This window comes from Cervus canadensis, chromosome 18 (assembly GCF_019320065.1).
Source record: "Cervus canadensis isolate Bull #8, Minnesota chromosome 18, ASM1932006v1, whole genome shotgun sequence".
NCBI lineage: Eukaryota > Metazoa > Chordata > Mammalia > Artiodactyla > Cervidae > Cervus > Cervus canadensis.
The window spans coordinates 16,227,091-16,249,286 of NC_057403.1; the positions used below are offsets into that span (position 1 = coordinate 16,227,091).

General features: G+C 53.3%; 1 protein-coding gene and 1 long non-coding RNA gene across 4 annotated transcripts in view; both read right to left on the bottom strand.

The window, feature by feature from the left end:
• LOC122420192 (carcinoembryonic antigen-related cell adhesion molecule 3-like) overlaps positions 1-19,375 on the bottom strand; it is a 64,040-nt gene extending 44,665 nt beyond the window's left edge. For 2 of the 3 annotated variants that reach the window (XM_043435054.1, XM_043435053.1), the window contains exons 1-3: positions 19,205-19,375; positions 17,887-18,246; positions 15,281-15,559 (exon numbers count right to left, since the gene is read on the bottom strand). In XM_043435054.1, coding sequence (XP_043290989.1) covers positions 15,281-15,559; positions 17,887-18,246; positions 19,205-19,268 — 703 coding nt within the window. In that variant the 5' untranslated portion in view covers positions 19,269-19,375. The remainder of the gene's footprint in view (positions 1-15,280; positions 15,560-17,886; positions 18,247-19,204) is intronic. The other variant, XM_043435050.1, reaches the window with a different exon arrangement.
• On the bottom strand, positions 8,613-11,018 carry LOC122420232. The gene is made up of 5 exons (XR_006263237.1): positions 10,993-11,018; positions 9,915-9,943; positions 9,561-9,592; positions 8,901-8,942; positions 8,613-8,641 (listed from the first exon to the last, which is right to left on the bottom strand). It is a non-coding gene; the product is annotated as an uncharacterized LOC122420232 (long non-coding RNA).
• Positions 19,376-22,196: the final 2,821 nt, after the last annotated feature.

Here is a 22,196-nt window from a genome sequence, read left to right on the forward strand (position 1 = left end):
CAGGTTTGTGTATGGCAAGACAAATGCATGTGGAGCTAAGCTCAGAGAGTGTGAGGCCACCTGCTCTATGTCTGGGAGAAGCACAGACTTCCTCGCGGGTTGACTGTGCAACAGCGTTTAGTGGTGGACAGAACTGGGTGGGATTCAGAGACCATCTGGCGACTGTCCTGGTTTCATCAACCAGCCTCATGAGAGCGTTCCCTGGGATGCACCCCAGGGGATGAGGAGCTGCCCGGAGCTGCTTCTCTCTCTTCCTCCCTGGGGATGCTGAGATTTCTCTGGAGTCTCCCAGTCCCCCAGGGCAGTTGACTAAGAGCCTGGGGACCCTGTACCTATGTGAAAGTCTCATGAAGCAGGATCAGGTTGCATCCCTGCGGGGATGTGGCTTTCAGGGCTGAGCCTTTGCTGGTGACCAGCTTAGGAGCCTAGGGATTTGGTACATGCTTCCCAGTGTCACTGGAGGCAGGAGCCCTGGGACAGGGTCTGGGAGGGGCTTCCTGGGGCTGAGCTTCTCTGTGAGGATCCCTCAGGTCCCTCAGGCTAGGTCTTCACCAAGTCCTGCAGGGTCTTCCTCAGGGTCATGGTAGAAGGGAGGGGCCCAGGGGCCTCTCCCTCGGCTGAGTCCCTCCCATCAGTCAGAACCTCTGTCTACACTGTGTCTGCAGGGTCTGGGTTCCTGGAAAGCATTCTGACCCTTTGGAGTTTGTCTCCACAGCATGCGTCCTGCACTAAATGTTCAAACCCCAACACAGGACACCATGCAGAGAGGGATGGAAGCACCATCCCGGTCTGTCAGTCCTGTGTGTGTGAACAGAATTCACCTCACCCAACACCCCAAGGTCAGAGAAGAGGCACTCACGGTGTACGTGGAGGTGTCCGATTTGTCTTTCTGTCTGTAAATCAAACTGTAATATGAGCAGGATGTAGGATCCTGTGTCTTTCTGGGTGACGTTCTGGATCAGCAGGGTTCCATTGGGGTAAAGTGTCTCCCGACCGCTGTGTGCAGGCCCTTTGGTAGTTACATTAGTGTCTGCTCTATATGATGTGATTAACTGGCTGTTTTCTATCCTTTCTCCTCTGTACCAGGTACAGCCTAGCGGATTCTCTGTCACGTTGTGGGCAAGTAGAAGGACATCCATCCCTTCTGCAGCAAGGGGGGGCACTGTTTCAATAGTGAGCTGGGCAGTGGTGGGGGGGAGCCAGAAGGTTAAGAGTGAGACTAGGAGGGAAGAAAGAGAAATCAGTTAATATTCTGACCTGTGTGGGGGATGGGAAATGGTGCCCTGGGTCCTGAGCAGGTCTCTTCATCCCTCAGCCTTGGTGTGTTTTATACTGTGTGAGGCTGTGTGTGCGCGTGTGTGTATATGTGTGTGTGCGTGTATATGTATGTGTGTATGTGTGTGTGTGTGTGTCTGGGTGTGTGTATGTGTGTATATATGTGTGTGCATACATGTGTGTGTATTTGTGTATATGTGTGTGTGTGTGTGTGAGCGTGTGTATGTGTGTGTGTCCTCCTGGTTCAAGGTCAGCAGCATGACCCCCATCACTTCCGCCCCTCTGGGCTCTGTATTTCCTGTTTCCCCAGCTGTCCCCCGGCTCACTCCCTTGCTGCCCTCACACACCTGCTCACACTCAGGGGCTTCTTGGGAGCTGCCCCCAACAATGACCAGCCGCTGTAAAGACCCTCCGTGTTCACTTGCTGACCCTTCCCTGTCTGGGTCCTGCATGACGCCTGTTAGCGCCTAACAGCACATTCTAGATCTCTCTGCTTGTCTGTCTTCCTCCCCACAGAGCCTGGGCTCCGTGAGGGCAGGGGCTTGTCTGATCCTGGTTACACCCCAGGGCCTGGACCAGGCTCCAGGTATTAATACCTGGGGATGAAGGAAGGAGTGTTCCCAGGAATCCCACAGCCTGGTGTTTGTCAGTTTCTAAGGGTGCGGGGTAAGGACAGTGGTTACTGTCCTGGTTATGTCTTTTTCTGTCGTGACACAATAAAATGTTATTATTGTCATCAGTTTCCAACAATTACTGCTCAGTGAAGAATAACTCACAAAACCTACACCATTTGAGGTCTTCCCGCCCCTCACCAACTCTAGTTCATGGAGAGTCTCCTGTGGCTGAGCCCCCACCCTCCCTGCTCCCCACCCTCTGCCCTCAGTCCTGAACAGAAGTCCTCTGTCCCCTCTCAGAGCCCCGTCTCCCTCAGAGACCAGCCAGTCTCTTGTTCTCCAGTCTCTGCCCACTCCCTGAAAACTGTCCCCTCTCACCTGCCAGGAGGAGCCTGTTCCAGGGGCCATGCCTCCTGCTTGCCGGGCCTGACGGGGGCTCCATGGGGCCTGCTGTCTGCTGGCCCCTCTCTCTCTGAGGAGAACTTCCGGTCCAGAAACGCTCACAGGCCCTGCAGTCGCTGTGTGAGCTCTGCTGTCCTTCCAGCTCTCTGCTGAGCCTCCTCCCGGGGCAGGAGCACTTGGCTGGGTCACGTGGCCCGGGGGCGGGGCCTCTGCCCAGGCCCCTCCCACTCCCTCCCCGCTCATCCTTCCCTCCCTAGTGGCCCCGCCCCCTTCCCCTTCTGTCTTTCTATTCCCTAAACTGTGCTGAGTCCTCTGCCTTCTAGAGCAGTGATTCTCCACCCACACACACAAACACATCCACACATCCACACAGACACCTGCACACACACACACACCTACACACATAAACACCTACAACACACCTACACACACCCACAGCTACACACCCACACACATCCCTACACACACATCCCTACACAAACAGCTACACACAGACACCTACACACACCTACACACACACACACACACATACCTACACATACACCTACATACACACACATGCACACACACACACACACATCCCTACACATACAGCTACACACAGACACCTACACACATCTACATATACACACCTACACACACACACACACACATACACCTACACACACACACATGCACACACACACACACCCTTGTCTGGAAAATCACAGCCTTGGGGTGTCCGGGTCCGGGGCCCCATGATCTGGATCAGATGCAGACTGCCCTCCCTCATGCCCTTCTGGCTTTTCCCTTCAGAGCAGGAGCCTGGGGGTGGGGGGTGCGTCAGGAACTCATGTCACTGGGACGTCATCCCCGCAGTGCGTGGGAATCACCTGTGGAGCCTCATGAAGACTGTGAACCCCCAGGTGACACCTTAGAAATGCTGTTTCAGCAGCCGCCCAGGTCACGTGCTTGCCCAGCCTGACTGAGACCCCAGAACCCCGGTTAGGCTGCCCCACCCACCCCTGTGTTGGTCTCTGCTGTGTTTTGATCTGGGGTCTCTCAGCACAACGCACAGATCCAAACTTTCCAAATTTTGCTGGTAACTGTTCCCGTTCACAGAAACCCAGCTGGGCGCCCAGGGTCTTCCTGTTGTTTTCAAATATCTGAGAAGATTGCTTTACTCCCCTCAGGAAGAACACACTGACTCTGGAGGAGAGAAAGGGGTCACATGAGTGATGACTGGAGAGGGGCCTGACCTCCACCTTAGCTTGTCACCAGCCTGGCGTCTGTTTCCTGGGACCACTGCTGCTGCTGCTGCTAAGTCACTTCAGTCGTGTCTGACTCTGTGCGACCTCATAGACATCAGCCCACCAGGCTCCTCCATCCCTGGGACTCTCCAGGCAAGAATACTGGAGTGGGTTGCCATTTCCTTCTCCAATGCATGCATGCAGGCTTTATCACTTCAGTTGTGTCCGACCCTGTGCGATCCTATGGGCAGCAGCCCCCCAGGCTCCTCCGTCCACAGGATTCTGCAGGCAAGAATACTGGAGTGGGTTTGCCACTGCCTTCTCCAGGGACAGAGACCCAGAAGCGGGTGTCAGGAGGAGCTGCAGGTTGCAGGTGAGAAGGGAAAGGTTTCCTGTATGTCCTGGGAAGAGAGGAAGCTGGTGCTGGGGTGTGGGCTGAGTGTGGGCTCCCTGGTCCATGGGTCAAGTTCCAGGAGACTCTCCCTCTCTGTGTCTGTTGCCTGAGACTTGGTTCAGAAACTGTTCAGGTCCTCCTTGCCATTATAGGGCCTCCTCTGTCACCCTGGCTGATTTTTCTGTGGTCACTGTGATCTTTCCCATGGGTGGTTCCAGGCAGGGATGGGAGCTGGCATGGGTGCCCATAGGCCCCTAGAAGGTTGAGCAGTGTAGTGTGGGCACACAGGAGGGGCCCTGAGGGTCTGTTAGAGGAGGGGTCCCCTGGGGTCTAACGCCTGATGATCCGATGTGGAGTTGATGTAATAATAATAGATATAAGTGCACAGTAGTTGTAATGCGCTTGAATTATCCCCAAATCACCCCCACCACCCCGCAACTGTCTTCCATGAATCCGTTCCCTGGTGCCCTTAAGGTTGGGGACCGCTGTTTAGAGGGAGGGATGGAAATCAGGCTCCTTCTCTACCTCCTTAGTCAAGGCAAAGTTCACCTGTTAATTTCCTGTTTATTTTCTGTGCGGCCCAATGTTGCCCCCTGGAGGTCATGAGCAGACCTGGGGACAATGTAAGCAGCTGCAAGGGGTGCAAACGCCAAAGGGTGTGAGCCGGCTCTGTGCCCTGGGCAGAGGGGGGCGCTGACCTCCAGACTAGGGGCTCTCAGCCAGGGTCCAGGTCACTGTGGGTCCCCAGACTTCCCGACTCCATCCCAGGGCAGGGTGAGCCCAGGCAGAGGATGGCTGTTGTTCAGTGGCAGGAGAACCATCCATCCAGGTGGACGTGGGCTCAGGACGAGCTCTCAGTCCCTGAGGCTTCAAAGGAAGGGTCGGTGGGGAGTCTCTGGGGCTTTGGGGCGAGGGTGGCGGCCTGTGGGCTGGACCCCAGAAGGCCTGTCCTTCCCCACCTCTCAGCACTGGGGCTGCACCCTAGTTCTCTGTGTCCCCATCGGTGGTCTGCTCTCGGTCTCCCCACAGAGCCGGGACCTGGGGCAGCTCCACCTCCCCCATCAGACCCAGTCCCCCTGAGATGGAGCAACTGCAGAAGCTGGGTTCCCCTGTGCCACGCTGCCCTGGAAGTTCCCTTCCTTTCCCAGGATGCTTTGGGGGACTGAGATGTCTCCAAGGACCACAGGTGTCCCCCCAGATCAGGGACCTTGGGATGAGGAGCTGCTCCCCAATTCCTGTGAGTTCACGCTGGGGCTCCCCCCTCCCCTGTGGTCACTCCCTTGGGATGGAGGATCAGGATTCTGAGCCACGTCAGGTCTCCGAGAGAAGGAGAAGGAATCAAGCTGCCAGCCCAGGCCCTCTGGGGAGACTAGAAGATTCTCCTGAGTAGAGATGGGAGTGGGTGTGATAATCTGGGAATGAGCAGAGGGTCTGCCTCCTCACAGATAAGCGGCCCCTGTCCTCACTCCTGACTCCGGGAGGAATAGAGTCCCGCCCTGGAGCAGCTGTGGGCACTTGCAGGTCTCCCCCAACTCAGATGCCAGGGCCCCTGTGTCCACAAGGGATATTCTCTGACCCCTCGGTGTCACTCTGGGAGGGGGGTGGGGGTCTGGCTTCTGTTATGTAGATTCCCTTATCTATTTAAAGAGTATATTGAGCATGTGTGACATGTCAGCCGTGGGTTGTGTCCTGGACTCCAGACAATAGGATAGACTTGGGTCGTGGGTGAACACACTTGACTTGTGATGGGGAGGCAGACACTCAGAGAAAATCCTGGAAATAATGAGCTAATTATAATGGAGGGATGCACTGAAGGGGAAGGGTCTGGTGCATCCGGAGTCTGTCATGGAATCTCAGCTGGACTGCGAATCATGGAAGGCACCCCTGAGAAAGTGACCTTTTGGCTGAGACGTGAAGGGTGAGCAGACCCTCAGCAGAGAAGGACAGGGGGCTGAGAGGGCAGAGCTACCTGAGGGGAGTCTGGCCTTCAGGTGGGCCTGGCTGGGAGGAGGAGCTGACAGAGTCCAGTGTGGGGAACTGGGAGAGTGGGGAGGACCGTGGACGGAGTAGGTTGCTGAGGGTCGGAGGCTGCTGGGCGGTGGGAGCTGCTAAGTGGGAAGGAGGTGGGCAGCCCTGTGGAGGCCCCCGACTGTGGAGGAGCTCTGCCGCCCTCTGGTGGCCAAGGAGGGGAGTATAGAAGGGAAAGGCCCTCAAGTAGGTTTTCTCCTAAGACAGCTCAAGCATTTGTCAAGTGTTTACATATCATTTTACAAACCCCAGGGACAGAGGATCCTGGCAGGCTACAGGCATGAGGTCGCAAAGGATCGGACACGACCAAGCGACTAACCCTTTCAAGACCACATGTCATTTATGCTGAATCATGTCCCACTCTGGAATTTGGGGTTGCAAAGAGTTGTATAGACTGAGCAAGTTTCACTTCACAGAAAAGAAGAGGTGGGGTGAGCTACAGGGAGCGTGGACTGGCCTTGATCGCCAGGGCTCAGGCCCGCTGAGATTCCTGTGGACGTCATGGCAGGACGAGACGCCACATCAGCATGACAAAGTCCAAGCTGCCCAGAGCAGATTGCAGGGAGGGAAGATGATGACCACGGCCTCGAGAGGAGTGGTGGACAGAGCACAGAACCCTAGGAGATGTCCACAAGCTCAAGCCTACAATCCGAGAAAGCACCCCACGATTAAGGAAACCTACAGAAGAAATTCAGATCACGTGACTGGGAGATTATTTGGGGTATAGGGGAGATATGGTGGGGGTGACTTGGAGATTATGGTGGGTAACGTATTGGGCTGAGTCCAATATTCACAATGTTCCAAGGCAGGAGAGGCAGAGCCAGAGGAGATGGGATGATGGAAGGAGAGCTTGGGGAGCTTCAAGATGCTCCACTGCTGGCCGAATGTGGAGGAAGGGGCCACAAACCCAGGAAAGCAGGCAGCCTCTCACAGGTTGGAAAGGCAAAGAAATGAATTGTCTGTAGAATCCAGAAAGAACAGGGTCATACTGACAACTTGATTTGTGCCACTAAATTTGTGGTCATTTGTTACAGAATAAGGAACACTAAGAAGTGTCACCTTGTCTCATCCAAGACTGTATGCCTGGGGGATAAGTAATTTAGACCTAATCATGATCGGAAGCTTTGCAGGTGGTTTTTCTGACCTCTCATCTCAGCACAAATGACACTTGCCACTGGCTGAGCATGCTTGTCGACTGTGGGCTCTGAGCCTTAGTGCACACACCTGCTACATTTATGTGAGTGTGGGCACCTGATCCGAGCAGACTTATATGAGAACAGCACCCCTCCCAGGGACCTCAGGGAGAGACTGAGGTCAGGTGTGTGGTGGTGGCTGCAGGTGAGATCTGGGTGGGAAGGGCCCACGGGACACTTTGAGGAGGGGACAGGTGAGCCCTTTGCCGTGGTAGCCAGGTTGAGTTTTAGGTAGAGGCTGCAACTCCGCCCTGAGGCTCACGTGTGTGTGTGTGCTGGGAGCAGGCTCACGATCCACATCGGAAAGCACAGTGGAAACCAGCGGGAAGTGGACAGAGGTCATGGGAAGTTCCTGGGAGGGCCTTGCTCAGAGCATGGCTTCTGGGTCCCTCCTACTTTGGTGACTCTGATTGTTCCTCTGTCCCCCCAGAGGGAACGATGACCTCAGGGCTCAGGCCCTTAGGGACACGACAGAAACCCATGCAGAGAGTAGACATTCTGCATCCTAGATCTGTGGACAAAAGTTCCCGTCCCATCGCTGACTCAGTGTATATTAGTTGAAGCAAACTCCAGGGGACAGTGAAGGACGGGGAAGCCTGGGGTGCTGCAGTCTATGGGGTCCCAGAGAGTCAGAAACAAGTTAACAACTGAACAACAAAAACTCATTGGAGGCAGCCACCAGTTGGGGCCAGCAGGGCCTGGTGAGGAGGACCAGAGCGCTCAGGATGCCAAGAGGCTGCACAGGGGCCTCACCCAGAATATGTGTCTCACACACGACTCGTCCTTCCTTCCTGACTCGTGTTCTAGTGGGTCTCAGGTGGCCCCACATTCTGTGCTCCAGAGACTCCATTCCAAGTGAGCAAGCACTGGGAGGTGTCTGGGACCCCAGGGCCGTGTGAGGACTGCCGAGTGCCCATATGGCTGCGAAGGGTCTGGTGACCCTCCTTTCCTGCTAGCATGCCCCCCACCTCCATTCTCACAGCCTTCCCCTTGCTTTCCCGCAGGGAATAGATGGGGAGGTCAGGTAACCAGAGCTAATACTTTCCCTGTGGGACCATGGAGAAACGGGAGCAGAGATTCGGGTGAATTTCTTGCTGGACAGGACTCAAGGGCAGTACATTTTGCAAGCAGGGGAAGGAAAGTGCTCTTTATGCAGATCTCTCAGCTGGTCACAGTGGGTCACAGGCCAGTCTCTTGTCCTGTTGAAACCTCCCCCCACTCTGGGAGCTGCAGTCTGAGTTCTGGTCCATCCAGGGTTCAGGGCAGCCTGTCAGGGTCTCCAGGAATCCAGGAGGACCCTGAGCCTGGCCCCAGGTTCCCGAATAGCCTCAGGTCTCAGAGCTGGTTCTCTGCCTCAGGCTCCACCTCTTGACCTCACTCGGGTCTTGGGTCTCAGGTAAGCTCTTTCCCACAGTCCGTAAGGAGACTTGTCTGGAGGAACTAACGACCCACATCTGCTTTGTGGTTGATTTGACAGTAAACATCTGTGTCGGGGCGTAGTAATTCCTGCAAAAGAAAACCGATGCCTTGGAGCTCATGTAACCTTCTCAGATGACTTACCAGGGATTCCCGGCCCCGGGTCCCCCAGGGCTGCTCTGTGGGGGTCTGGTTTTATCAGAGGTTTCTGGCACAGACCTCCCTCTTCTTCATCCCTTTCCCCATCTTTCCTGCTATTTCTTGGACCTCCAAGCACAGCCAGGTGTGCAAGGGGCATTTCTTGAGCCCCATGGGCATATGGGACCAGACCGTGGATCCCCACACTCACCTGGTAGATGGGAGCTGGTGATCTGGCATCAGGTAGGGAGGCCTGGGCACGGGAGAGAACGGGCATAGGGAAAGAGGGAAGGAGAGTCATTTCTCCCGTGCAGCCATCTCCAAGCCTGCAGCCCCCACCGCAAATCCTATCGGGGCCCTGTTTGCCACCCTTGTTAGCCTGGCTCCCCTGACTGATGATCCCATGCCCACTCTTTTCCTGGCTCAACTCCAAGGTTCTCCTGAGGTCAAGTCAGGGGACCAGGGCAGCCTCAGGATGAGGTGGTGGGTGGTCATGCCCCTGAAGCGCATCCAGCTCCCAGCTTGGTGGGACTTGCCATGTCCTAACTACTTTCATGAGCGTCCCTGGTGGCTCAGAAGGCAAAGAATCTGCCTGCGATGCGGAGACCAAGGCTCGATCCGTGGGTCAGGGAGATGCCCTGGAGAAGGCAACGGTAACCCACTCCAGTATTCTTGCCTGGAGAAATCCATGGACAGAGGAGCCTGGCGGTCTACAGTCCATGGGGTCACATGAGTCAGACACGACTGAGCGATTTTCAACTGCCCTCGAGTGAAGGGTGTCTCACAGTGCTTCAGGGTTGCACAGTCCCCCTGCCCCGAGACTGTGAAGCGCGGACGCTGGGGAGAAGAGACAAGGAAGGGATGTACTTACCTGGGAGACAGAGCCGCCAGAGGGACCACGTCCTGGGAGAAGAAATAGAACTTAGCACCGGGCGTGTGAGGAAGCTTAGCCCATTCTCCGAGGAGAGGCTGGATGTCCACCTTCTGGTGAACTATGGGAGGAAGAGCCCCATGAAGGGAGAGACACTCTGGCAATTTCAAGCCCCAGAGAGGGCGAGGGGGCCTGCCAGGATTACAAGCCTTAGGACAAGCAGCCTAGGCATTAGGGGTCCCCTGTTCTGAAGCCCCAGAGAAAGGACCAGAGACCCTGGGGGTGGCAGGCAGGAAGAGACGTGGCAGGGCCTGACCGGGGCTCCCCGCTGTCCTGGGCTGAACAGACACTCACCCGAGGTGGACGCTGGAGGCCAGTTCCCTCTGTTGTGGTGCAGGCAACCGGGGTTAGGAAAAAAAAAAAAGTAAGAGGCTTATTTGTGAGGAGTGTAGAGGGAGGTCAAGGCTTTGTTGTCAGAACATGGGACAGGAGGATCCCTATGTCCAAGCAGAGGCTGGACACCTCCTTTCTCCACAGAGGCTGCTTAGAGGGGAGGGCCCAGCAAGGATGCTGAGGAAAGTCCTTAAGAAGCCATATCTGCCCCGAGTCCAGAAGGGCAGGACCATAGGCTAATAGGGTTCAGGAGAAAGTGGCCAGCAAACGGACCAAGGCTCTGCGAAAGGCATCCATCCATCTAAAGCTTTGTCTGAGTGGATGCATCACGCCTGTGGAGAGAGCAGGGCCAGTGCGTGGGGAGGAAGGGGGAAGCCAGGGACTCTGGGATCTCACTGAGTGCAGTGTCACTGCTGTGGCCACCTGCCCTCATCCAGGAGATGCTGAAATGTGACAGTGGCCTTGTCCTCTGTCTCCATTACCTGGACCTTAAGTGTAAAGACATCCCACCTCCTGCTGACCTGGCACGATGTTCTGTCACATGCGTCAGGGGCTGTTGTTAATGCATCGGCCACGTGGGGGCATTTGACCCCACTTGGCCTGTCCAGACTTCCATTCTCTGGCCAAGTGAGGACTTGGCGAGGACGACCCTCAGATCCTGGCCCTGTGACAGCCCCTCATCAGAGTAGCTGGATTTAAATATATGGGAAGACATACCTTTTTCTGAGTACCTACAACCTGCCAGCCTACATATAGGGAACTAGGACAAGGAGGGGTCTTAATTGTGTTAACTGATAGATGAGGCTTCTCTCGTGGTTCAGAGGTAAAGAATCCACCTGCCAATGCAGGAGATGTGGGTTCGATTCCTGGGTCAGGAAGAGTCCCTGGAGAAGCAAATGGCAACCCACTCTAGTATTCTTGCCTGGGAAATTCCATGGACAGTGGAGTCCATGGTGTGGGAAAGGAGTTGGACACAACTTCTCGACTAAATAACAAAATAAATGAGGGTGGTGTTATGGAAGCCGCCACAGGTCAATACCTGGTGAGGGAGGAACTGAAGGATCAGAGAGAATATCCACGGGGCAGTGGGGAGGTCCTGGAGATCCAGGCCGAGAATGGGAGGATGGAGTGTCCTTCCTCTAGGACCTGGGTCAACCTGGGGGCAGGAGTAGAATCTGGGAATGCCATTGTACCTGTGAAGGGAAATGAAACATCCCAGGGCAGCCGTCAGTGTCAGCACAAGCAGGAGCCCAATCACGATGCCAACAATGGTCCCCACATTGAGCGCTTGGGTGTTTTCTTGCCCTGAAAGCAGGAGAGAAAGAGAGAGGGGAAGTGTGGGCCGAGTTCACTGGAGGGAATATCCCGAGGAGTCTTACAGGGAGACGTCCTGGTTAGGAGGAAGGAAATGCTCTGAGGTCTGTGTGTTTTCTCATCAGTGTCCTCTTCACACCCATTTGTTCTGATCTTTCCATCCCCACGAGGGAGGGGTTGTCATCCCCAGTGTGCATTCATAGATTTGAGACACACATGCTTCAATAAAGGAATGGAAGTCATAGAAGTAGGACCAGATGAATCAAAAATGTAACCAACTTGTTTAACTCTAGAGCCAAAACCCAAAACGTTGAAAACCAAAATATCACCTTGCATGCTGACTCTGTGTAGGTACCCAGGGAAGAATTTTAATCTCATTCACTTCCTAGTGAACATCTTCACAGCAGCCCTAAGATCCAGCTCTTCTTCTCCAGCTTTACAGACAGGGAAACTGAGGCACAAGATCCAGTGCTTTGCCTACAGTCAAACAATTCTCACAAATAATAACCAAACTATGACAAAATTAGCTAAGTTTTGCATAATTAATTAAATACATTGTTCTACAGGCTCTGAAAGGAGACTACATCCTCATTATTTGCATTCATTACACACCCACTTCCAGTGAAATTTCAAGGGAAGATGTAGAGGTGTTGAGGGTCACTTAGAGTGCTCATCTGGGGAGCTGGGGTCACATCTGCAGACTCCGACTGGGAGGAGACCCTACACAGGTGGGACCCTGCATTCTCTGTCCTGACACCGTTGATTGTCTGGGACAGCATCATCTTCTCAGTGATCCGTAAACTCTGCTCATCGATTCACTGACCATTGGATGCATGTCCCCATATCACTTGGTCTGTTTGCACCCAGATTGGAAGGCTCATGGGATTTCTAAGAGGGAGCGAGTGACTACCAAAGAGTATGACCTTTGTCTGTGGTTCCTGATCATCTGGACTGGTGCCTCTGTCCATGCAATTCTCCAGGCAAGAATACTGGAGTGGGTTGCCATTTCCTCCTCCAGGGGATCTTCCTGACCCAGGGATCAAACCTGCATCCCTTAGTCTCCTGCATCAGCATTGGCTGGCAGGTTCTTTAGTTCTTTACCACTAGCCCCACCTGAGAAGCCCCTAGAGAGGGTAGAGGATACATCAAACGTGAGGACAAGTCCAGTTCTTCGATTCGTCCCATCTAAGAGCTCCTTGGGATGAGCCTTCCATCTCAGGGTCCAAAACCAGCCTCCTCTCTGCTGTGGTTTTCTACTCCTAATGTGCTTGTCTGAGATTGACCTGGGTAGCTATATAATCAAGGTCCATGTCTAAAGCACTGGAGTCCTTAGTGTGGGAGGCTGGCTGTCTCCATATTGGGCAGGTCTGAGGAGAACCTGCTTCTCAAGTAAGATGTGTTCTTCCTCACTGTTAAATTACTTAAACAGGGTCGAAGAAAATCTGGAGCTGAAGTAAAAGAACTGAAAACAATAACTTAGAAGGGAGACTCCTCATCACATTTGAGCAGGTAGAGGAAAGAATCAGTAAACATGAAGATAGGAAAAAAAGAAGTTATTCAGACTGGGGAGTAGAAAGGGAAAAAAATTGATGAATACTGACTCCAGGCAAAGTATTATGCAGAACTCCATCAAGTGGACAAACACATGCAGTGTGGCAGTTCTTGAAGTAGAAGAGAGAGAAAAATGCAATGAAAAAAGATATAAAAATGTAATGGTTTAAAACTTCCCAAACTAGATGAGATCACATACTAGAGATGGTTAAGGAACTCCAAAAAAGGATAACTCAAGATATAGATATTGTGACACATTATAGTCAAATTGTTGAAAGACCGAGGGAAAGAGGAAGTGAAAAACGCAGCAGGAGAGAAGTGACTTATCACGTACGGTGGATCTTCAATAAGGTGAAAAGCAAATTTCACATCAGAGGCCAGGGCCAGAAGGTACTGAGATGCCTGATTTAAGTCGTATAAAGGAAGACTGTCAACCAGGAAAGCAATGTACAGAGAAACTCTCCTTCAATGAAGCTCAAATTTGGACTTTCCCAGATAAACAACAGTCGAGGGAGTTTATTCCTTGGAGACATGGCATATATGAAATGTAAAAGGAATCCTTTAAGATGACTGAACAAACATTACACTGTAACACAGAGCCATAGGAATACATGAAGAACAGTGGTCAAAGGGACACGGTAGGTAGCTATCTTATTTAAGCTAGTATTATTGTCTTTTATGCAATCGCTTATTTTTGTTTTTTATTTCAAAGGTATTGCATGAAACAATATTTATAAATTTATACAATCAGCATACATTGTATATGGATGGCTGAAATATATGACAATAAGTGTACAGAATGGGGGGAATGGAGATGTATAGGAGCACATTGTATTATACATCATAGAATCTAGTTGGTATGTCAACTCGATAGATATATGTTTAGGATATAACTGTCATCTTCAAGTTAGGCACTAAGAAAAGAACTGGAATACATTGGAAAGTGGAAGAATAGAATCAAAATGACACATATGAAAGGAAATCACCTAAATCCCAAACAGGAAGTAATAGAGGAATTAATGAATAAAGCATGGAGGACATATGGCAAGTAGCTAGATGGCAGAAGCTCTTTCTTATCAGGAAGTATTTGAATGATAGGTAGCCTCAACCTTCAAATTAAAGGCAGAGATTGACAGAATGGATAAAAATTATAACCCTCTCTTTACTCTCTTCAAGAGACTCACTTTAGATACAAAGACATAGAAGGTTGAAGTGAGGAAAAAGATATTTTATGCAAATAGTCAAGAAAGGAGAATTGTGGTGGCTGTATGAGTGTCTGATATAATCACCTCTAAGCCAAAAAAGCCTGCAGGAGACATTAGGACCTTACATATCAAGAAGAGTTCCCATCCATCAAGGAAATCGAACAATTATAAGCATTATGCACCTAACACCACCAGAGTTCTGAATCAAAAATGGACAGGATTGAGGGGAGAAAGAGCTCTGCCATAACAGTGACACTACAACACCCCACTTTCAATAATGGACACAGCATCCGAGAGAATGTCAGTGAGAAACTAGGGAACATGACAGCACTGTAAGCAGAGACCTAACCGACCAACAGGCAACACAGAATCATGGCAGTTTACGTTTCGCAAATCACAGTCCTCAAGGCCCCCATCTCTCACCACACATGACCACCGCCCATCCTGTGAGGAAATGGTGTTGCTTCCACTGTAGAGACGACGGTGCAACTAAGAAAGACAAGTGGAGGGACCTGGAGTTGAATGTGACAGCAAGCCTGTAATCACAACAGTGCAAACCAACACACTGAACACTTACTGCCTGAAGACACATCTGCTGTGATTCCCACCTTCACTGAAGCGCGTATTCACAAAGCTCTACAAAGTGCCTCATAAACACCATTGTACACACAAGAAAAAGGAGATTTAGGCTTCATGACTCACTGGGGCTTCCCAGGTGGCACTAGTGGTAAAGAACCCGCCTGACCAACAGGAGACACGGATTCAGTCCCTGGGTGGGGAAGATCCCCTGGAGGAGGACACGGCAACCCCTGCAGTGGAAGGTGGAGTCTTAACCACTGACTGCCCAGGAAGTCCCAGGTACTGACTTTAGTGCTGCTTCCAATGGTCTTGGGAACAAGGCTTCACAGCAGAGGGCCAGGAGAAATCAGGGGATGAGGAGGGGAGAGACAGCACACATTCCAATTGCTTGAAGTGAAGGAAATGAGATGATAGGCTAATTCCTGGTGGAATTAATAAAGGAAGATTATCCAGGTTAAAATGGTCTTCACTGGTGGCTTATATGGAAAACAGTGCCTGCAGTGCAGTAGACACGGTGCGATCCTTGGGTCAGGACGATCCCTTGGAGTAGTGAATGGCAACCCACTCCAGGATTCATTCCTGGGAAATCCCATGGACAAAGTGAGCTCAAGTCCGTGGTGTCACAAAGAGTTGGACACCACTGAATGACTAACACAGGAGGCAATGATGGTTACTCACAGGTCACACTCAGCCTGTGCGGGTCACTTTTGCTGGAGTTCCCCCTGTTGGAGACCTCACACTGATAATCCCGGGCATCCTTTCTGCTGACGGGGTCTATGGTGAGGGTGCTATTGTCCAGGGACAGTGTCATCCCCCTTGTGAGGAGGAGACTCTGGCTTTTGAAGAACCAGCGTATGGAGACCCTGGTCTCATCTGTGAGGCAAGTCAGGACCACGGGACCCTCATGTTCTGCGACTGTGGTGTTGCTGGCTTGGAGGGAGGGCTGTGCCAGTGGGTCTGTGGAGAGACAGAGGGGTGACTGCTGAGAGTGGGCCAGGGGCCTGGGCCACGCTCCCTCCTCAGTCTCGGGGCCCAGTGACCTCTGTACAGGTGCCTGTAAGGAAGGCCCTGGGTCTCTGACAGGTGACAATGGGAGAGATGATCGCACATCTCCTCTGACCCCCAGATCACACCAGGGGGACCCTTGCCTGGTTGCTGGGACAACACTCTAATATTGGACAGCTCTGCGGTATCAGCCTTGGGAACCTTGATTTTCTGACTGTGGGGCTATCCAGGCCAGTCAGGGAGTGTAGGATCTGAGAGAACATGTTATGACGGGAATAAAGAGAACCTGGGCCTCACACTGACAAGCCGGGAGCACTGTGTGGCTGGGTTAGAGGCTGTGTGGCAGGAAAGATTTAGGTTTCCCTCTGGATGGTAAGAGGAATCTAAGGGGGAAGTGGTGGGGTGTCCACATCATTTGGAGCAAAAGAGCATAAAGCCACACATGGTGCAATCAAAGGGAAGGGAAGTTCCTGGTCTGTATTAGGGCCCCTGAGTCCTTCTGAGCTGTTCACACACTTGTCTGAAAATTTTGCAATCATTACCCTTCATGCTCAGTCATTGTGAACCTGAAATATTAGTTTGTTTCTCCTATCATATTCTGGTGATCCTCAGGCACCAAGAGAGAGCAGTCCATCCCCTCCGTGTCTTTATTCAAGGTGGACCTGCCTGGACTTGCCTGGGACAGGAAGTCATGTCCATTCTGGGTGTCCAGGGGTGACAGCCCATGTACTCGGACCTGAGAGGGATGGGTACGGCCTGGCCTCTGCACTGTAGATTCAGCCAGTCGGCCTGGACCACACACGCACAGAGGACCTGCAGGGTGAATGGGTCACTGCGGCGGACACTCACTGGGTTCTGGGCTTCACACACTTAGGGTTCTGTGTCTTTCCTTGTCATAGTGACCACAGTGAGGGTCCTGCTGTCCTCACACAGCTCCAGCCTGGTGCTGCTGGAGAGGCTCTGACTGTTGATCTACCACATGTAGGAGGTGTTCTGAGCCTCGGGTCCACATGTTAACACCACAGTGTCTTTGTGCTCCCAGGGGTTGGCGTTATTGCTGGTGATGACGGGTGTGGGTAGCACCACAGTGGAAATAACAGAGAGTACAGACCCCTGAGTTTCTCTGGTGGCTCAGACAGTAAAGAATCTGCCTGCCAGTGCAGAAGACCTGGGTTCAATCCCTGGGTCAGAAAGATGCCCTGGAGGTGGAAATTGCCACCCAGTCCATATTCTTGCCTGGAGAATTCCATGGATAGAGGAGCCTGGTGGGCTATAGTCCACTGGGTAGGAAAGAGTCGGACATGATTGAACGACTAACACTCTCACTTTCTTTATACCTTTCGCTCCTCTAAAAGCATCTTTAAACAAAACTGGCATCCTTCGCCTCTCAGCCAGACAGAGTCTTTAAAGAATAAGGCAGGTTTGTGTATGGCAAGACAAATGCATGGCGATCTGAGCTCAGAGAGTGTGAGGCCACCTGCTGCTCTATGTCTGGGAGAAGCACAGACTTCCTCGGGGGTTGATTGTGCAGCAGCGTTTAGTGGTGGACAGAACTGGGTGGGATTCAGAGACCACCTGGCATCTCTCCTGGTTTTCACAATCCAGTCTAAGGAGAGAGCTCCCTCGGCTGCACCCTGGGGGACGAGGAGCTGCCAGGAGTGTCTTCCTTCCTCCGTTCCTCTCTGGGGTTGCGGAGATTTCTCTGGAGTCTCCAAGTCCCCCAGGGCATCTGGCTGATTCCTCGGGACCTTGTGCCTGTGTGATCTCCGTGCTGAGTCTCAGGAGCAGGACCAGGCTGTGCCCCTGCACACAGGTGGCTCTTGGGGCTGAGCCCTGGCTGGTGCCAAGCTCAGGAGCCTAGGGATGTGGCGCAGGCTTCCCAGTGTCACTGGAGGCAGGAGCCCTGGGACAGAGTCTGGGAGGGGCTTCCTGGGACTGAGCTTGTCTGTGAGGATCCCTGGGGGCCCAAAGGCCAGGGCCTTCCCTGAGTCCTGCAGGGTCTTCCTCAGGGTCATGGTCGCAGGGAGGGACCCAGGGGCTGGACTGAGAGTGCTCTCCCTCTGCTGAATTCCTCCATCAGACCATCCTTCTTGCTACACAGTGTCTGCAGGAAAGCATTTCTGACCCTTTGGAGTTTGTCTTCACTGTGTGTGTCCTGCACTGAATGTTCAAACCCCAACACGAGAAATAATGCAGAGGGGGATGAAAGCACCATCCGGGTCTGTCAGAGCAGAATTCACCCCTCCACAAGACCCCGAGGTCAGAGAGGAAGTACTCACGGTGTACGTGGAGGTGTCCAGTCTGTCTTTCTGCCCGTAAATCATTCTTTACAATGAGCAGGGTGTAGGATCCTGTGTCTTTCTGGGTGACGTTCTGGATCAGCAGGGTTCCATTGGGGTAAAGTGTCTCCCGACCGTTGTGTGCAGGCCCTTTGGTAGTTACATTAGTGTCTGCTCTATATGATGCAATTAGCTGGCTGTTTTTTACCCTTTCTCCGCTGTACCAGGTATAGCCTAGAGGATTCCCTGTCACGTTGTGGGCAAGTAGAAGAACGTCTGTCCCTTCTGCAGCAAGGCGGGGCACCACTTCAATAGTGAGCTGGGCAGTGGTGGGCGGGGTCCCGAAGGTTAAGAGTGAGACTAGGAGGGAAGAGAGAGAAATCAGTTAATGTTCTGACCTGTGTGTTGCGGTGGGAATGGTGCCCTGGGTCCTGAGCAGGTCTCTTCATCCCTCAGCCTTGGTGTGTGTGTGTATGTGTGTGCATGTGTTTGCATGTGTGTGAGCATGTGTGTACGTGTACCTGGGTATATGTATGTGTGTGTGTTTGTGTGTGTCCTCCTGGTTCAAGGTCAGCAGCATGACCCCATCACTTCAGCCCCTCTGGGCTCTATTTCCTCTGTTTCCCCCACTGTCCCCTGGCTCACTCCTTCGCTGCCCTCACACGCCTGCTCACACTCAGGGGCCTCTTGGGAGCTGCCCCGTCCACCTGACCACCTGCTCGAAAGACCCTCCGTGTTCACTTGCTGACCCTTCCCTGTCTGGTTCCTGCATGATGCCTGTCAGCACCTGTCAGCATATTCTAGATCTCTCTGCTTGTCTGTCTTCCTCCCCACAGAGTGTGGGCTTCATGAGGGCAGGGGCTTGTCTGATCCTGGTTGTAACCCAGGGCCTGGACCAGGTTCTACATATTAATTCCTGGAGGTGAAGGAAAGAGTGTTCCCAGGAATTCCACAGCCTGGTGTCTGTCAGTTTCTAAGGGTGCCGGGTAAGAACCATGTTTGCTGTCTTGGTTACGTATTGATCTGTAGTGACACCCAGATATAAATCATTGTTACTGGCATCAGTTTTCAACAATTTCTATTCAGTGAAGAATAACTTGTAAAACCTACACCATCTGAGGTCTTCCTGCCCCTCACCAACTCTAGTTCATGGAGAGTCTCCTGGGGCTGAGCACCCCACCCTCCCTGCTCCCCACCCTCTGCCCTCAGGCCTGAACAGAAGTCCTCTGTCCCCTCTCAGAGCCCCGTCTTCCTCAGAGACCAGCCAGTCTCTTGTTCTCTAGTCTCTGCCCACTCCTTGAAAACTGTCCCCTCTCACCTGCCAGGAGGATCCTGTTCCAGGGGACACGCCTCCTGCTTGCAGGACCTGAAGGGGGCTCCATGGGGCCTGCTGTCTGCTGGCCCCTCTCTCTGTGAGGAGAACTTCCGGTCCAGAAACGCTCACAGGCCCTGCAGTCGCTGTGTGAGCTCTGCTGTCCTTCCCGCTCTGTGCTGGGCCTCCTCCCGGGGCAGGAGCACTTGGCTGGGTCACGTGGCCCGGGGGCGGGGCCTCTGCCCAGGCCCCTCCCACTCCCTCCCCGCTCATCCTTCCCTCCCTAGTGGCCCCGCCCCCTTCCCCTTCTGTCTGTCTTTCTATTCCCTAAACTCTGCTGAGTCCTTTGCCTTCTAGAGCAGTGATTCTCCACCCACACACACACACATCTATACACACTCCTACATACCTGCACACACACACCTACACACACATACCCGTACACACACATACCTACACACACACCTACATACACACACCTTATCTGGAAAAGCACAACCTTGGGGTGTCCGAGTCCGGGGTCCCCACTGCTCTGGATCACATGCACACTCAGCCTCCCGACTGCCCTCTGTCATCCCCTTCTGACTTTTCCCTTCAGAGCAGGAGCCTGGTGGGGGCGGGAGCGCAGGTGCATGAGGAACTCTTGTCACAGGGACGTCACCTCCACGGTGAGCGGGAAACTCCTGTGGAGCTCCACGAAGACTGTGAACCCCCAGGTGACACCTTAGAAATGCTGTTTCAGCAGATGCGCAGGTCACACGCTTGCCCAGCCTGACTGAGACTCCAGAACCCCGGTTAGGCTGCCCCACCCACCCCAGTGTTGGCCTTTGCTGTGTTTTGCTCTGGGGTCTCAGCACCACACACAGACCCAGGGGTTTCCAAATTTTGCTGGTAATTGTTCCTGTGAGACAGAAACCCAGCTGGATGCTCAGGGTCTTCCTGTTGTTTTCAAATATCTGAGAAGATTGCATTTACTCCCTGCAGGAAGGACACACTGACTCTGGAGGAGAGAAAGGGGTCAGCTGAGTGATGATGGTAGGGGCCTGACCTCCACCTTAGCTTGTCACCAGCCTGGCGTCTGTTTTCAGGGACAGAGACCCAGACCCGGGTGTCAGGAGGAGCTGCAGTTCCCAGGTGAGAAGGAAAGGTTTCCTGTATGTCCTGGGAAGAGAGGAACCTGGTGCTGGGGGGTGGGCTGACTGTGGGCTCCCTGGTCCTTCAGGTAAGTTCCAGGAGACTCTCCCTCTCCGTGTCTGTTGCCTGAGCCTTGGTTCAGAACTATGCAGGTTCTCCTTGCCATTATAGGGCCTCCTCTGTCACCCTGGCTGATTTTTCTGTGGTCACTGTGATCTTTCCCATGGGTGGTTCCAGGCAGGGATGGGAGCTGGCATGGGTGCCCATAGGCCCCTAGAAGGCTGGGTAGCATAGTGTGGGCACATAGAAGCGGCACTGAGGGTCTGTGAGAGGAGGGCCCCCTGGGGTCTAACGCCTGATGATCTGAGGTGGAGCTGATGGAATAATAACAGATATAAGTGCACAATAATTGTAATGTGCTTGAATTGTCCCCAAACCATCCCCACCCCTCCGCAACTGTCTTCCATGAAACCAGTCCCTGGTGCCCTTAAGGGTGGGGACCGCTGTTTAGAGGGAGGGATGGAAATCAGGCTCCTTCTCCACCTCCTTAGCCAGAGCAAAGGTCACCTGTCAATTTTCTGTGTGGCCCCATATCGCCCCCTGGAGGTCATGAGCAGACCAGAGGACAATATTAGGGGCTGCACAGGGGTGCAAACGCCAAAGGGTGTGAACTGGCTCTGCGCCCTGGGCAGAGGGGGGCACTGACCTCCAGACTGAGGGGCTGTCAGCCAGGGCCCAGGTCACTGTGGGTCCCCAGGCTTCCTGACTCCATCGCAGAGCAGGGTGAGCCCAGGGAGATGATGGGCGTTATCCAGTGTGAGGAGAACCATCCATCCAGGTGGACGTGTGCTCAGGAGGAGCTCTCAGTCCCTGAGACTTCAAAGGAAGGGCCGGTGGAGGCGGGTGGTCTCTGGGGCTTTGGGGAGAGGGTGGCGGCCTGTGGGCTGGACCCCAGAAGGCCCTGTTCTTGCCCCTCTCACAGCACTGGGGCTGCCCTCAAGTCGTCTGTTTCCCCATCAGTGGTCTGTTCTTGGCCTCCCCACGGTGCCAGGACCTGGGGCAGCTCCACCTGGAGACTCCATCACACAGGCTATCTTGTCAGGGGATGCAAGACTCCCCTGGGACCCCAGCCCCTCTGAGATGGAGCAACTGCAGAAGCTGGGCTCCCCTCTTCGATGCTCTGGAAGTTCCCCATCTTTCCTCAGCTGCTTGGAGAGGCTGAGATGTCTCCAGGGACCAGACCCAGGTATCCCCACAGATCAGGGACTTTGGGATAAGGAGCTGCTTCCAGATTCTCGTGAGTTCATGTTGGGCTCCCCTCTCCCCTGTGGTGACTCCTGACGGGATGGAAGATCGGGAGTTTGAACCAGGTCAGGTCTCCGTGAGAAGGGTAAGTACTCAGACTGCTGGCTTTGACCCTCCAGGGAGACTACAAGATTCTCCTGAGTTAGAGATGGGAGTGGGTGTGATTATCTGGGAATGAGTAGAGGTCTGACTCCTCACAGTTAAGAGGACCCTGTCCTCCCTGCTGACTCCAGGAGGAATAAAGTCCCATCCTGGAGCAGCTGTGGGCACTTGCAAGTCTCCTCCCACTCTGATGCCAGGGCCCCTGTGTCCATAAGGGATATTCTCTGACCCCTCGGTGTCACACTGGGTGGGGAGTGGGGGGTCTGGCATCTGTTATGTCAATTCCCTTATCTACTTAAAGAGTATTTATTGAGCATGTGTGACAGACAGGTCAGCCCGGGGCTGTGTCCTGGACTTGAGAGAATAGGATAGACTTGGGTCCTGGGCGAACAGATTTGCCTTGTGATTGGGAGATGGACACTCGGAGAAAATCCTGGAATTAATGAGCTAATTTTAA